At 56.6% G+C, this 16,375-nt stretch overlaps 1 protein-coding gene across 4 annotated transcripts; it reads left to right on the forward strand.

The window, feature by feature from the left end:
* The first annotated feature begins 589 nt into the window (after positions 1 to 589).
* Positions 590 to 16,344, forward strand: FHOD1 (formin homology 2 domain containing 1). 4 transcript variants are annotated; one of them, XM_025426416.2, is made up of 24 exons: positions 590 to 901; positions 8,305 to 8,411; positions 8,777 to 8,841; positions 9,163 to 9,230; positions 9,304 to 9,409; positions 9,486 to 9,580; positions 9,854 to 9,965; positions 10,049 to 10,143; positions 10,249 to 10,392; positions 10,506 to 10,651; positions 10,732 to 10,947; positions 11,080 to 11,103; positions 11,472 to 11,525; positions 12,404 to 12,519; positions 12,604 to 13,202; positions 13,526 to 13,681; positions 13,909 to 14,091; positions 14,176 to 14,295; positions 14,373 to 14,534; positions 14,941 to 15,131; positions 15,224 to 15,416; positions 15,497 to 15,659; positions 15,735 to 15,935; positions 16,010 to 16,344. In XM_025426416.2, the coding sequence occupies exons 1-24, from the start codon at positions 701 to 703 to the stop codon at positions 16,090 to 16,092; spliced, it is 3,600 nt and encodes a 1,199-aa protein (XP_025282201.1). In that variant the 5' UTR covers positions 590 to 700; the 3' UTR covers positions 16,093 to 16,344. The 4 variants fall into 4 exon arrangements, with proteins under 4 accessions (XP_025282201.1, XP_025282198.1, XP_025282197.1 ...); XM_025426413.2 differs by lacking the exons at positions 11,080 to 11,103; positions 11,472 to 11,525 and having other exon boundaries at positions 10,771 to 10,947; XM_025426412.2 differs by lacking the exons at positions 11,080 to 11,103; positions 11,472 to 11,525 and having other exon boundaries at positions 591 to 901.
* The last annotated feature ends 31 nt before the right edge of the window (positions 16,345 to 16,375 follow it).

Raw genomic sequence — 16,375 nt, forward strand, 5'->3', positions numbered from 1 at the left:
GAGCGAAACATGTTCTACCTCTCCGCACCCAAACTGAGTCATCACATCATTTTCCCAGAGCTGAGGGGCACCCGTCTCTCTTCTTACCCCAACTAAAGGGAAATGATCCCACTTCTTCCTTCACACTGAGTGGAACCGATTTTCACTTCTTGCTCCAAACTACGAGCGAGGGATTCATTTCCCTGCTTTTTCCAAATGACGGAATCACGTCCACTTCATCCTTCAAACTGAAGGAATCAGGACCATCTCGTCCCTAAACTCAGGGAGACCTGGCCGTCCACTATCTGAAGAAATTGCCACCCTACCTGCCCGAATAACCCCTCAACAAGAACGCAGCCTCACCACCCCCAAGCCCAAAGGAAAGCTCCCCGCCCTGTGGGCACGCTCTTGAAGGCGGGGCGCGAGCTCGGGTTTTCCCGCCGGCACAGCCAGTGAACTAACGGGATCCCGATCGCGCCCTCTGAGTGGCTGGAGGCGAGCCCCGCCCCCGTCAAGCCCCGCCCCCGGCAGCCCCCGCCCCCGGCGCGTTCAGGGACTGCTCTTGGCTCCACCCCCTCCTCGGCCCCGCCTCCCGCCTGGCTCCGCCCCTCCTCAAGCTGCGTCCGGTCCGACCCGGCCCAGACAGTGGAGCTAGTTGAATAGACGCCGCGGCGACGCCGCGACTCTCCCGGAGGCGCGCGGCACGAGCCAGTGACAAACCATGGCGGGCGAGGAAGACCGCGGAGACGGGGACCCGGTATCAGTGGTGACCGTGCGGGTGCAGTACTTGGAGGACACCGACCCCTTCTCCTGTGCCAACTTCCCGGAGCCGCGCCGGGCCCCCACCTGCAGCCTGGACGGGGCGCTGCCCCTGGGTGCGCAGATACCCGCGCTGCACCGCCTGCTGGCGGCGCCGCTGAAGGTGAGGGGCCCTGGAGAAAGATTGAGGGCTGAGGTTCATGGCGCCGTGAAAGCCTTTGGGAGGTACCCCTCGGGGAGAGGCTGAAGTGAGGGCAGGGCGCTCCCGCGGGAAAGCCTTGGGCTAGAGACCCAACGTCCACGCTGCCTCACTTTCGCGGGACGCCTCTCAAGTTGAGGGAAGCTGAAGAAGGGAGATGGGAACTTGCCGGCTGCCCCCTCGAAGTGAGACCCACCTGGGGAGATGTTCGGGGTCCACTCGCTGCCTGGCTGCCTGGGTAACCGATCTGGATACGTGAGGATAGAAGTTTGGGTGGTAGCGGACTAGAAGTTGGAGCTGGGGCGAGACCAGCTTCCACCTGCTTCAGGTGAGGTGGGGCGGGACCAGGAGGAGGGGCGGACCCAGGGCGGGCCAGGGCGGGCGGCCAAAGCTCCCAGCGGTTTCTGGAGACTGGATTGGGTCCTGCCGACGGAGGGTTGCCCCTGTAGGTGGGGGCCCGGCTTGGGAGTGCCAGTGGAGGAGACACTTCTCGGGGTGAAGCGAGTCCCCGGGGAGCGGCCCGGCCGGGAACACGCCGAGAGCCGGTGGTTGCACTGGTGGAAAAGCCCTTTGAGTCACCGCCCCCACCATCCCGTACTCCCCCTGCCGCCGGCCCACGACTAGAGAAGGGAGGGGGCGGGCCGGGCTAATTTTAAACCGCCAGCCTGCCCTAGTTTGCCTGCGTCCGGGAGCCTACTCGTGCACAGTGCTGCAAGAGGCCCTTTTCCAGATGGTTGGCCCTACCTCCCCTCTGGCTCCCTGCGCTCAGCCCCCTGCAGGCAGCCCTTTCCGGCGCGCTGGGTTTCCGGACCAGGACTCTGGGAGGCGCACTACCACTTCCCAAGGTTCCCCGTTAGCCAGTACGCACCGAGTGGTGAGGAAAAGGAGAGAGCCTTGGGGGGGTTGCCCTCCCCTGCTCCCAGCCTTAGCTGGGGGGCGAGTTGCGCAAACTTGCCCCCCCCAGGCCCGGGGTCTCCCCTGGAATGTGACCCGGGCGCCGGGCCCCCAGCCTGCATTCCTCACTCTTTGGGCCGGCCCCGCCTCCGAGCGCGGGCGGGAGAGTTGGTGAGATTATTGGCCGGGGGAGTGGCGCGTGTCCGGGCAGAGCCCCGGCTTCAAGGCCACGGCTTGAAGGTTGCAGCACGCTGCCCACCTTAGGGTGCTGATGGAGCCCCTTTTGTCATGCCTTGTTCAAAGAGACAAACTGAGGTGGGCCTGGAAGAAGCCACGTCCAGCCCCAGGCCACCTTCAATTCAGGATGGGCACTGGAGAGTGAGGGTGGCTGAACTGAGGCTAGGTTCCTGCCTTCAGGCTCCTGGACCTCCCGGTGCTGAAATAAGCCTGGAGCATTACAGAAAACAGTATTCTTCCTACTGCGCACCCTGGACAGGATTTAGCCTTAACAGCCCTCTTCCCAATTAGGGGCAGATATGGGAGGTCAGCGACAGGAAAGAACCATCTGTTGTTTCTTCCCCGCATTTGGGGACCCATCTCCCTGCTGCACAAGGTGTTCTGCTCTCTGTTCTCTACTTCTTAGCTAAGGACACTACAGAACTCAGATGGAGAATTTGTTAAGTATTCCCAAACCCAGACATTCCTGTCTCCCCACCTTCAGGATCTCCCACTTGGTGTACCTGAGGACTACCATATCCCCCCCAGGCAGGATATGCTGGTGGCCACTGAGTTACCACTGTGTCTGTAGCCAGGATTCCCTGGGGCTGGCAGCTCTGCCAGCAATGGTCAGACACTGTGATGTGCTCATCCCAAATATAAACTGTGACCACAGCCCCAGAATAGAAGGCTGGAGGAAGAAGGGCTGAGAATAGGGTAGGGGCAGGGACATCAGAGGGCTGAGAGAGGGGGAGCAGGGCTCTCCTTGCAGGAAATGTCAACAGCTGGTTCCTCCCCTAGTCCTATAAGTACATGCCCTAGGGGCATAGACATGACTCAAGCCTGCCTACATAGCCCAGAAAGATAGAGGGGAGAGGTAGCCCAGAAACCCAGACATTCCCACCCCAGGCCTAGAGCAGAAATAAGAGGGAGGGGATCTCTACTCAATACTTTATCCTCAGTGCATTTGTCCAATAGAGGAACAGGACACAGTCAAATGATGACATCTGTCCTCCTACTCTGGGCACTGACCTTCAACATCTCTAGGGGACCCTGCTCCCTCCCTGGGAATGTACAAAGGCCCAACCCACTTTCTCTCTGGGGCTCCACCCCACACACGCCATTGGACTGGGCCTAGCCACTAGAGTTCCCCTGGGGGCTTCCTTTTTAAACCGTTTAGAGCTTTCAGATCTGAGAAGGCCTTGCTCATTTCCTCCCAGTCTAGGAGGAAGCTCCTTGCCACAGCCTCTGACTCATCTCCTGGCCTTGGGTGGGAGTGGGAGGGGTAAGGGGGGTTGGGAAGGGTCCTGGAAATGCCTTGGGCCATGCCTGGTGTCCCCAGGGAAATAGAGGAGAATCTGTCTTCCCTCTGTGCACGAGCCTCTCCCAACCCAGGGACCTGCTCCTACCCAGGGGAGAACCTGGCCCTCTGACCCTGCATTTCACTTCTTTATCCAGAGCTCTGCTACCTTTTGCTCTTCTGGGCAGTGCCTCAGGAGCCCCTTTCTGACACCTAAAGGTTCTGCCACATCTGAAATAGCACTGACTTCTCCCTGGGCTCTGGGCAGAGAGACCTGAGTGCTGCTCTGACCCTGATGCAAAGCCACGAGGAGCCTCCTACTTCTAGCAGCAGGGATAGCCCTGGAAATTTGTCACCAGTTGCTGTTTCCCCAACTGTGGCTAAAGATTAGAGGAGGACAGGGGTGGCACTCTCCTGGAATGTTTCCTGACCTTGCACCCTCTCTACTCCAGCCTCAGTTTACTGCTCAGGAGCAGTTGTGGCAAGGGGGCTAATGGGTGAACCTGACCTGCTGGGACAGGGACCAACTGGAGGGGTCTCAGAGTAGTCTTAAGGGTAAGTTGGGGTGATCTGGTGATGAACTGAGCCCTTTATTCCCCTGACATGGAGGTCTTTTAGGGAAATGAGAAGATTGGGATGTGGGTGTGAGTCATGGCCTTCTCCCAGCTTTCCCTGGGGCCACCATGTCCAATTATCTGGTCATTGTGGGCTAGGGAACCTGAGATGCAGCCTCGTGAGGGACCCTAGGACCTAGGTCCTTGCAGATGTAGGCACTGTTACCCTAGCATGTATGATGTGTATGTGTTCATTTGTGTTCTCTTGCTACAACTGGGAGGACCAGTTTGAGGTATTTGCAGAGTCTGGAAAGCTGAGGGGTGGTCTTCAGCCCTTAGCAACACTACAGGCTCCAGCCCTCCCTCCACCTCCCCTTCAGGGGTTCCCTGGAGCACTTCCACAGTCCATCCACCCAAGATCTAGGTCAGTTAGCCCCAGTTCCATTACTGGTTCTGCAGCCTGGGGCATATTCATGGAGTTTCTAAGCCTTGGTTTCCTCATCTGTAAAACGATTGTCAGGAAAGGGACATCTGGCTGGCTCAGTTGGTAGAGCATTCGACTCTTTATCTCAGGGTCATGGGTTTGAGCCCCACTTTGGGCATAGAGATTATTTACATAAAAAAACTTAAAAAAAAAAAGATTAGCAGGAGAATCAAACTAGGCAACCTGGTATGTGACACAGAGGAGGCATAACTAATATAGGTTTCCCTCCTCAAGATCCACCCATAGTGTCTCATCCAGGAAGTCATGGTCTAGTTGGAAACCCAAAATAGGGACGCCTGGGTGGCTCAGAGGTTGAGCATCTGCCTTCAGCTCAGGGTGTGATCCCGGAGTCCTGGGATCGAGTCCCATATCAGGCTCCTTGCATGGAGCCCACTTCTCCTGTCTCTGCCTCTCTCTGTGTCCCTCGTGAATAAGTAAATAAAATCTTAAAAGAAAAAAAAGAAACCCAACATAATAGGAGAAGAAGGGTCATATGTTTAAAGTTTGTTTGTTCAAGTAATCTCTACACCCAACATGGGGCTCAAACTCACAACCCCAAGATCAATAGTTGCATGCTCCTCCAAGTAAGCCAGCCAGGCACCCCAAGGGTCTCATGTTTATAGGAAAGCAGAAGAAAAAAAGCAGCTAGCAAAATTATTTCCTAAAGCAGCAGTCTTTCAGCATATAGTTCTACCCTCTTTTCCATCTTCTTTCCCTCTCCCTGGTGTACTTATTTTCACCTGATTTGTAGTTATGAAAAATATTAGAGAGTAGACACCATGGTCCCCTAAGTTTGGCCCTGAATTTAGAGCCATATGAAATGAGTTGGCTTAGACGATTAGAAAAGCCTGAGCCTAGAGAACTAAGAGAAAAAGTAGGCTGGATGCTGAAGGGAGGGGCTGGGCCTGGGAAGAATGGAGAGGACCTCACTCCAAGACAGACACAGAGAAGCGTGGAAGACAAGAACCAGGAGGCAATCAAGGATGTGAGCCCACACTGGCCCTGTGCTGACCCTAAGGACTGTCAGCAGGCACAAGGGTTCAGGCTTACTCTGGCCTGGCCCAGCCCCAGGGTGTGAGAAACAAGCCCCAGAGGTTTGGCTATCACAAGGGTGACCCAAGGAAGGGACCAGGGGTGTGAGGGACAAGCACTACCCAGCTGGCAGGAAGTCTCTGTTCTTTGCTACCTTAGCCCACCGCCCCCCATCTCCACCCAAGACTAGGCAGCTGGGTTGGGGGGTGGGGGGGTACCATCCTGGAGGCTTTGAGCTGTTACCTCAGGACTTCTTCCCCAAAATGGGGCCCTGGCAGGATAAGGCAAGTGAAGTGGCTGAAGGAGGCCACTGCTGCCACCATAGAGGGAAAGGGGTTAACTCTGCTCATCTGAGGAAGCTGGGTGATAGAGCACTTGGCCTTCAGGATCTTACCCCAAATACATGCAGGCATTCTGGAAGGAGAGGACCATTCTCTGCTCACTTGGGATTGGCACATGCCACATGTACTTGCAGGAGGGTAAGAGAGCCTGCTGGGTCCGAGCTGTTGGTGTACTTCTTGGACCTGTGCTCCAGCAAAGCATATATATGTATAGATTGCTCCGTGAACCTGGGTGTGGAAGTCAGACCAAGTATAAGCTGATCACCCCTCCAGTGTTTACCTTTACCGCACTCCACCCCTCTCCTTTCTTAGCACTCATGGCAGTTGTGCTTCTACATTTATTTGTGGCCTTTTTCTGAGGCAAGCCTGCCTGCTTCCCCAGCTGAGCTGGAAGGCAGGAAAAGCAGAAGCAGTATCTCCATCCCTGCTATGTCTTCACCTAAAACCAGCGTTGTTCATGAATGTTTAAATGAGTGAGCTCTTCTATATATGTGTGATTCAGAGGGTCCCTGAAGGGATTTGTTGCTCTGGGGCTGGGGCAGGGTGTGTGGATATGTTTTCTCTAGGGTCCCCAGAATCCTCTAGCCCAAGGTGGAAGGAGATGCAGCTGTGCCTGGAAGGGGGTGGGCTGGGCAGGCTGCTGAGTCACCATGTGGGCAGGGGATCTGGAGGAATGTGGGGCTGCCCTCAGCAGAGCTGGCCCAAAACAAAGTACCCTAGCCCTGGGGCCTTGCTGCCCCTGTCTCAGGCCCGCTCCCTGTAGGGCCTGGGGAAGATGACTCTGCTCCCAGCAAGGGGAGAGAGGCCGGCCCGCCCTAGGCGCCCAAGGGAGGGCAGGCAGCCAGGCAGGAAGTGGGACAGAGAACAGGCTGGAGTGTTTGTCCTATGTCCCATGTCCCAGGCAAGGCGGGGCAGAGGGTTGGGGGCGGGGGGTGTCACCCACGGGCCTCAAGGCTGAACTGCCAGGAAGGAGCTGGGTCAGGCTCTCAGGCATGAGCAGGGGTGCTAAGCAGAAATGGGTAGGGGCAGGAGTTGGACTCCCTTCCCCCCCCCAGGGAACCAACAGCAGCTGGAAGCCCTTGGACTGGGCCCAGCGCAGGGCAGGGCTGACAGAACAGCAGGACAAATGATGGGATTGACTTTCCCAGTAAGATGGAAGCCAGAGAACACCGGGTTTCTCCAGAGGTAGGCTCTCCCTGGGTCATGGTACCTCAAGGAACAGGACCGCAATTCAAGGGACCTTGCTGAGCCCTACATACTGGCTCTGTGCTATGGGGGAGGTGTCTGGGAGAGGCACAGTGCTGCCCTCACACTCTCTGGAGTCACTTCACTAGGCCTCTCTACAGGTACTCTCTCTTTTTTTTTTTTTTTTTTACAGGTACTCTCAAGCCCAGTGCCATGCCTGGTGGTGGTGGAGGGGAGCCAAGCTGGGGGCGTGGTGGAGATATGTAGGAAGCAGACACGTGGATAGAACGCGTGCCTTGTACAATGAATGCAGGTTTCAGGGACCCAATGTAGACTGGCTGAGTCAGACCCTAAAAACTAGTTTTTATTTTTTATTTTAAAGATTTTTATTTATTTATTCATGAGAGACATACAGAGAGAGGCAGAGACACAGGCAGAGGGAGAAGCAGGTTCCATGTAGGACTGATGTAGGACTTGATCCCGGGACTCCAGGATCACGCCCTGGGCCGAAGGCAGACACTCAGCCACTGAGCCATCAGGCATCCCTAAAACCTAGTTTTTAATAGGCCCCTTGGAGGCCTCTGAGTTCCAGCTCACTTGGGGCAGGACAAGGACCCTGAAGCCCAGAGGGACTGACAGCCTATGGATTACCTGCTGGCTCCTCACCATCTCCATTCAGGGAGACATGCCACACACATACACCCCTCCCAGCTGGGTTTTCACCAGTATTCCTAACACTTTCTTCCTGGGCTTGAATGCTTTGTGAATGCAGTTTATCACCCCCAGGGCTGTGAACTTCCTCAAAGGCAAGAACTTCCTCCCATCTTTTCTCTATGCCCCTTCCTTATTCATGTTCGTTACCTCAACAATGTTTAGTGTGCACTCACTGTGAGCCAAATACTGTGCTAGGCTCTGCAAATATAGTATGGGGCAAGACAGACACGGTCCCTGAACCTAGAGAACTCATGGTTTGTGGGGAAGAACACTAGTGTCTAGGATATTATAATGCTGTGTGGAAGGCCTCACACATGGAAGGGAATGGGTTGCATAGCAATGGCTATCGTTGTCCAGGAGAGCATTCCAAAAAAGCGTTACCTGATCTAAAACCTATAGAATGGGTAAGTGTTACAAGGTACACTGGTCAATGTTACAATGTACAAAGGTCAAAAAAGCTTGGCCCCTGAGGTGGATGGGCATTGCACATAGTAGGTCTGTGAGAAATGGTTCATGAAGGAACGTGTGGCTGCAGTGTACACCCTATGTTCAGCCATCTGACCGCTCTCTGAGAGGAGGTCACGGGGTCTCCGTACATACCCCGGCTGCTCTTTCCCAGCCCTGACAGCTGTTCCGTTTGCCCCTAGCTGGAGGACTGTGCCCTACAAGTGTCTCCTTCTGGATACTACCTGGACCCTGAGCTGTCTCTGGAAGAGCAGCGGGAGATGCTGGAGGGCTTCTATGAAGAGATCAGGTCAGAGCTGATGGGACCGGGAAAGCAAGGCTGGCCCCCACCTTTCCTTCCACCAGGAGCTGGCTCAGGTGTCAGCAGCCAAGACACCTGATCTATCTAGCCTGGGCTGTGGGTCACCTCCTGCCATCCCAGGGGACTATGCCAGGGGAATCCCAAGGCGTGGCCAGTGTTACCTGATGCCTGGGATGTAAAGGGGGGGGGGCGCTGCCCCACATACTTGAGATACCTATGTTTGCACAAACCATCTTGGGCAGGAAGGAGTTGGGCCAGGGTTGGCATGTGGGGTGGTCTTTATCTGCCCTGGTATGGGGGCAGGGACCTTGAGGAATGGCCTGGAAACTGCTGACTAGGCTGCTTGATTCTAGCAAAGGGCGGAAGCCTACGATCATCCTGCGTACTCAACTCTCCGTGAGGGTCAATGCCATCTTGGGTGAGTATATGAGAGCATTAGAGTCCAGGAATCCCCTCCCAGCCCTGTTGGCTCAGTTTCTTTCAGGCTTGTGCAGAACAGTGGACAAAGCACATGGGAGACAGGATGTGTGGCCCCTCCCCATTCCTATCCTGACCTCTCCTTCCAGGGCCAGGGCTGATGCTGCAGCTAAACCGTGATGGGGGTTGCCCAGAGTCAGGGAGTGGAGGAGGAGGTTGGGGGTTCAAGAGTACTAGAATATTCTTTGGTGGGGGATTGTGTCCCAGTAGAGGAGAATGTCTGTGCCCCCTTGAGGTTTCCATGCCCACCTACCCCTTACAGAAAAGTTGTATGGCTCCAGTGGCCCTGAGCTCCGCCGCTCCCTCTTCTCACTAAAGCAGATCTTCCAGGTGAGGCCCAGAAGTGGGCTGGGGGTGGGCATCCAGCCTGAACCCTGCTTAAACTCCCCCATGGTGCCTCCAGGAGGACAAGGACCTGGTGCCTGAATTTGTGCACTCAGAGGGGCTGAGTTGCCTGATCCGTGTGGGTGCTGCTGCCGATCACAACTACCAGAGCTACATCCTCCGAGGTTAGCCCCATCCCTCCCCCATGACCCTTGCCTTCAGCGACTGCTTATTGACCTCTTCTTGTCTCTGTGTCCCCAGCACTAGGTCAGCTGATGCTTTTTGTGGATGGGATGCTGGGGGTGGTGGCCCACAGTGAGACTGTGCAGTGGCTGTACACGCTGTGTGCCAGCATGGTAAGTGGCCCTCCACACAGCCATGTACCCTTTTCCCACTGACTCTTTCTGATCCTCAGTCTCCTTTTCTTCAAAGTGGGCTGGAATGGAGAGTCTGAGGCTCCTCTAAGCCTAGAAAGCACTCCAACACCTGGGCCTGGGGCCAGGGTCTTTCTGCCTAGACTCTCCTCTCTGGGTCCAGTCCCAGAAGTCCTTAGCCTCTGCACCAGGAGCTGGCACAAGTCTGGCCCAAACCCCATTACTCATATGTGGTGATACCCCCCCCCCCCCCAGTCCCGCTTGGTGGTGAAGACAGCCCTGAAGCTGCTGCTGGTGTTTGTGGAATACTCTGAGAACAATGTGCCGCTGTTTATCCAAGCTGTCAACTCTGTGGCCAGCTCTACAGGTGAGAGGCTGTCCTTTCCTCCCCCACCACTCAGAGCCCTCTCTCCTGTATATCTCTGCATTGCTCCCCTTTCTGTGTGTCAGGCTCTCTTCCTTGGGCCAATCTGGTATCCATCCTGGAGGAGAAGAATGGTGCTGATCCTGAGTTGTTGGTGTACACAGTCACCCTCATCAACAAGGTGGGGGGGCTGGGGGGGAGACCAGGTGCTAATTCTGGACCCCTAGGGCTCCTAACTTCTAGACTCCATCAGCCTTAGTCTTGCCCTCCCATCCCCACCCTCTAGACCCTAGCAGCACTCCCGGACCAGGACTCCTTCTATGATGTGACAGATGCACTGGAGCAGCAGGGCATGGAGGCTCTGGTCCAGCGCCTCTTGGGCACCTCAGGCACTGACTTCGACCTGCGTACACAGCTTGTGCTCTATGAGGTGAGCTAGGCCATCTGGCCTCGGCTGGAAGAGAAGGAGGAGGCACAGTTCCCCAGCACCCCACCCTACCTATGTGCGTTGATGCGGCTCACATCTGGGTCCATCTCCACTAGAGTGCCCTGCGGTTGGAGGATGGAGACATCGAGGAAGCCGCTGTAGGTGGGCGGCGGGAACGCAGAAAGCCCTCTTCAGAGGAGGGCAAGAGGAGCCGCAGGTCTCTAGAAGGCGGGGGCGGCCCTGTGCGCTCCCAGGAGCCTGGGTAAGAGAGAACTCGCCTTGGCATGTGGAGGGGTGGATCCCCCTGCCGTGGCCTTGTGCGTTAACAGGCTCCGCCTCCAGCCCTGCAGGCCCCGCCTCACCGACAGGCCTCACCTCCAGCCCCACAGACCCTGTCTCAACGGTCATCTCCACCTACTCCACTGGCCCTGCCCTGTCCAGCGGCCAGGCTCCCAGCCCCTTGGACCCTGCTTCTGGCCTCCGTACCTCAGTGAACCTCTTTCCTGCCATCTCCGTGGGGCCCCCAGCTGACAGTACCAGCGAGAGGAGCATCTACAAGTAAGTAGGGAAATAGAGCCTGCCCCTAGCATCCTCTCTTCAGCTGTCCCTCCACTCTGAGCCCTCCACAGGCCCTCGGCCTCCTCTGCCCAAACTCCTCTGCCCAAACGCGTGCTTTCTCTTTCTTTCCAGACTTCACCAAACTGCTCCTGTTTGGTAAGTGACTGCTGGGGGCTGGGGTTCGGCTCTGACTGGACCTCTTCCTCTTGCTGCTTGTCTTCATCTTTCTGGCATTCCGCCTGTCCTTGCCCCTTTGTCATCTCTCCCCTCGCCCCCTTTGTTCTGTCACTACCTCCTGGCTCTCTTGTTCTGCTCCACCTTTGTCTCTTACTGCACCCTGTCCTGCTTCATGTCAGTCTCTCCCTTCCATTTCCAGTTTCATGTCCTGCCTTCTCCATGCCTCCTCTTCCCACTGGGGCTGGGAAGGAACCCCTGCTATTCCTGCCCTGCTCTGTGTGGGTACAAGCAACTGGATTGGAGCAGGCACCACAGTTACCATCTCTTCCTCTCGTCCCCCCACCCAGGGCCCCTGAGAGCCCACCTGTCCCTCAGTCCCCTACTGAGCAGGCCAGGCTGCAGTAAGTACAGAGGCCAGCCTGCCAGGCCTGCCATGTGCTCAGGGCTTCAGCGTTGCTTCCCCCAGCGGGGGTTCCATGTGCCTTATACAGCCAGAGCTGGGGACCTCTCAGGTCCATCCTCTCCCAGAGACCTATGCCTCCCGTTACCCAAGGGGTAGAGAAGTTCATTGGGGTCATAGTGATCCCTGTGCTTCAATAGTGAACCCTTGACAGCTTCAACCAGAAAAGAGGACATGGACTCCCAATCTGGAGCCCAGGAATATGGCAGGGGAGGATCCAGGGTGCTGTGTGGTGTGGGGGTAGAGGAGCAACCTAGAACTGAAGAAAGGGCCGGGACTGAGGGCCAACAGAGCCTGGAGAGGCTGAAAAAGACACTGAGTCACCTGCATTATTTCAACATAAACCAAGTGCCTGTTGTGGTAGCTTAGTCAGGAAAATATGGAATCCTTAAGTTAATGCCTCTTATTTACCAGGCCCTTTTCTCAGCCTGGGTCATAGCCCTCAGAAGCTTCCAGGCATGGGACAGCCCGGTGTGCCCACTCCGACCCCATCCCCTTCCCCTGCTCTAACGGTCCTTGTCTAGAATCAAGACACTGAACATGAACAGCAGCAAGGTTGCAAGTTAGATGTTAAGTAGAACTTCTCCCCTTCTGTTGACCTGGGGATGCTGGGTTGGCTGTGACCTTCCCCAGATATGGAGGACTGAACAGGGCCTGGTCTTGGGGGCTAAGTCCTGGGTCTGCTCAGTGCATGGACTGTTCCCCGTGTGTTTGTGTGTGCCTGCAAACTGAAGCAGCGCCCAGGCGCCCAGCAAGGCATGTATACCACCCTGGGCTGGCGTGTGTCGGACACCCTCACTGACAAGTGCCTCCCTCCAGAGCCCGGTTCCTGGAGAATGTGGCAGCAGCAGAAACAGAGAAGCAGGCTGCACTGGCCCAGGGCCGGGCAGAAACATTGGCTGGAGCCATGCCCGATGAGGCTGATGGACACGTAGGTGAGTGGTGGGGGGCAGAGTCTTCTCGCATTGCCCTGTCGGTACACAGAGGGCGTGAGGCTGACAGCTGCTTCTCTCTTTTAGATACCCGGGAATTATGGAGCTCCCCAGAACCGGGCCCTGCACCCAGAACACCTGAGAGCCCTGCCCCACGAGGTCTGCTCCGGACCCAGCGGAGCCTTGAGCCAGAGCCCAAAATGCCACTGGCCCCGCCAAGCCCCAAGGCTGAGCCCATTCGGGAGTTTCGTGTACCCAAGCTCTGCATTGGAGACCTGGACTTCTCAGATCTGGGGGAGGATGAAGACGAGGACATACTGAATGTGGAGGCTGTGGAGGCTGTGAAAGGGGTCCCACCCCCACCGCCTCCACTGCCTGCGCTCTCTGGAGGCGCCCCGCCTCCTCCACCCCCACCTCCCCCACCCATCAAAGGTTCACTCCCACCACCTCCACCTCCGGCCGCCCCCCTTTCTCCCTCAGCACCTGATGGCCTACCCCTCCCCACCAAGAGGAAGACAGTAAAACTCTTCTGGCGGGAGCTAAAACTGGCTGGAGGCCATGGAGGCTCTGGGAGCCGCTTTGGGCCCTGCCCCACCCTGTGGGCCTCACTGGAACCTGTGTCAGTGGACACAGCCCGGCTGGAACATCTGTTTGAGTCCCGCGCCAAGGACGTGCTGCCTTCCAAGGTAAACCCACCCTCATCTGCTGTGTAACCCCAGTGGAGACAAGAGGGAATAGGAGCTTAAGGATCTGAACTACCACTCATTTCCCACATGGGGGAACTGAGGCAAAGAAAGGCACTGAGTCTTCTCTGAGGTCTCTCAATAAGATACTGGCAGAGCCCTAATAGAATCTAAGCTCATCACAAGGCCTTACAGATCCCAGAGCTCTGGTTGTGGGATGACCTCATTTGGCCATTTAGAAGGGGGCTTTAAGAGTGCCCTCTTAGATTGTTGCCTCAGCGAGTCCCTTTCCCAATCTCTTAACACCCTTCCCTTCAACCTTAAAGAAAGCTGGTGAGGGCCGCCGGACAATGACCACGGTGCTGGACCCCAAGCGCAGCAATGCCATCAACATTGGTCTAACCACCCTGCCGCCTGTGCATGTCATTAAGGCTGCCCTGCTCAACTTTGATGAGTTTGCTGTCAGCAAGGATGGCATTGAGGTGGGGATACCAGCTGGGGTGTGGGAGGGAGGTGGGAGGTCTGGCCCTCTCCTTTGGTCAGTGGGCATTTCCTGTCCTTCCAGTGGTGGGCATGGGTTTGGTATCTCTACAGAGCAGTCCCCAGGTCCTGGGGATTCCTCAAATGACCTAGGGATGAGTTGAAACCAGTGCCTGAAGCCTCAGGCCAGCACTGAGGGGATTATGTGGGGTGGTGACTGCATCCTCAGAAACTGCTGACTATGATGCCCACGGAGGAGGAGCGGCAGAAGATTGAGGAGGCCCAGCTGGCCAATCCTGACATACCCCTGGGCCCAGCTGAGAATTTCCTGATGACCCTTGCCTCCATTGGGGGCCTGGCCGCCCGCCTACAACTCTGGGCCTTCAAGCTGGACTATGACAGCATGGAGCGGGTACTTGGATGATGAGGTGGGGCAGGAAGTGGGACAGGTGAGCATGAGGACCAGGTAGTGTGAGTCCCTCATATTCCACTCCAGGAAATCGCAGAGCCACTATTTGACCTGAAAGTGGGCATGGAACAGCTGATACAAAATGCCACCTTCCGCTGCATCCTGGCCACCCTGCTGGCTGTAGGCAACTTCCTCAATGGTTCCCAGGTGAGGGGGAGCATATGAGGGCTAGAGCCCAGGGCTCTGGGGTCAGCCGAGCCCAGGCTCAGTTGATGTCCTTTCAGAGCAGCGGCTTTGAGCTGAGCTACCTAGAGAAGGTATCAGAGGTGAAGGACACAGTGCGCCGACAGTCACTGCTGCACCATCTCTGCTCCTTGGTGCTCCAGACCCGGCCTGATTCCTCTGACCTCTACTCAGAAATCCCTGCCCTGACCCGCTGTGCCAAGGTTAGCACCAGCCAGAGGCTTGACTAAGACCAGTCACAGAAATGAGGGAGTGCTGCTTCCTGGGGTTGGCTTTTCCTCCCTGTTTGGGCTGTTGTGCCAGAGTGTGCTCAGCTAGAGGTGTTGGCGTGAGCTGTGTCCTTGGCTAGAAACACTGCTTTCCTCTATTGGCCTCTATTTACTGTCTTTGGGTCTCCGTTTAACCACCACTTCCCCCAAGAAAGCTTCTCTGTTCCCCATTAGATTAAATGGACTTGTCTGTCTCCTGCATTAAGACTATGAGTTTTTTGGAGGGCAGGAAGCAGGTCTTCGCTATCTGGGTCCCTAGGGCCCAAGCTGGCTGGCCTGAGGCAGCCTCAGGTGGTGCCTTCCTGTGGGGGGACAGCATGTGTACCCCCTGCTTTTCCAGGTGGACTTTGAGCAGCTGACTGAGAACCTGGGGCAGCTGGAGCGTCGGAGCCGGGGAGCAGAGGAGAGCCTACGGAGCTTGGCCAAGCATGAACTGGCTCCAGCCCTGCGTGCCCGCCTCACCCACTTCTTGGCCCACTGTGGCCGCCGTGTTGCCATGCTGCGGGTAGTGCACCGCCGTGTCTGCAACAGGTGAGGACATGGGCCAGAGAGGTGGGACCGCCGCCGCCATCCCTCAAAGCCCAAGCAGGACTCACCATCCCTCCCTACCCTAAACTGCCTAGGTTCCATGCCTTCCTGTTGTACCTGGGGTACACAGCCCCGGCAGCTCGTGAGGTACGCATCATGCAGTTCTGCCACACGCTGCGTGAGTTTGCACTGGAGTACCGGACTTGCCGGGAACGGGTGCTGCAGCAGCAGCAGAAGCGGGCCACGTACCGTGAGCGCAACAAGACCCGGGGCCGCATGATTACTGAGGTGGGTACCCTTCCAGGTTTGGACTGCCACCCCCATGGTTTCCTTTCCCTGCTCCCAAGTCACCCTTCTCTTCTCTGCAGACAGAGAAGTTCTCAGGTGTGGCTGGGGAAGCCCCCAGCAACCCATCTGTCCCGGTGGCTGTGGGCAGTGGGCCGGGACGGGGTGATGCCGACAGTCACGCCAGCATGAAGAGTCTGCTGACCAGCAAGCCAGAAGATGCCACACACAGCCGCCGCAGCAGAGGTGGGACCTGTGGCGAGTGAGGGCAATGAACTTTGGGACTGCCTTGACCTGAATTCCCTATTTGGCCTCCCTTAGGCATGGTCCAGAGCAGCTCTCCAGTCATGCCTACAGCAGTGGGGCCGTCCACTGCACCCCCAGAAGAACCCCCAGGCTCCGGTTTACCCAGTGACACTTCAGATGAGATCATGGACCTGCTGGTGCAGTCAGTGACCAAGAGCAGTCCTCGTGCCTTAGCTGCTCGGGAACGCAAGCGTTCCCGTGGCAACCGCAAGTCTTGTGAGTACTTCCTCAAACACCCACTACCTATCTTAACCCCATCAACCTCCTCTAATCCTGCTCTGTCCCTGCAGTGAGACGGACATTGAAGAGTGGGCTCGGAGAGGACCTGGTGCAGGCACTGGGACTGAGCAAAGGTCCTGGCCTGGAGGTGTGAAGGTACTGCCTCCAGGACACCTATCTGGGCCCCAGCCTGCAGTGCAAGACACTAGAGAGTAAGGAGGGATCAGCAGAATTTGGGGCCTCTTCTCAACCCCAGAGCCACTCTGTGCCCAGTGGACAGTGCCCTCAACAGTATTAGCTGTGCATGCCTGTGTGCAAGTGTGTGTCTGTGTGTGTGACTGTGTGTGTACACGTACTTGTATGAGCTCCCTGAATACATGGAGTATAATAAAGTTTTCCTAGCCTACCCAAGAGCCTTTTTCTTCTTTCGAAGTACC

The sequence above is a fragment of the Canis lupus genome, chromosome 5 (genome assembly GCF_003254725.2).
Source record: "Canis lupus dingo isolate Sandy chromosome 5, ASM325472v2, whole genome shotgun sequence".
Taxonomy (NCBI): Eukaryota; Metazoa; Chordata; class Mammalia; order Carnivora; family Canidae; genus Canis; species Canis lupus.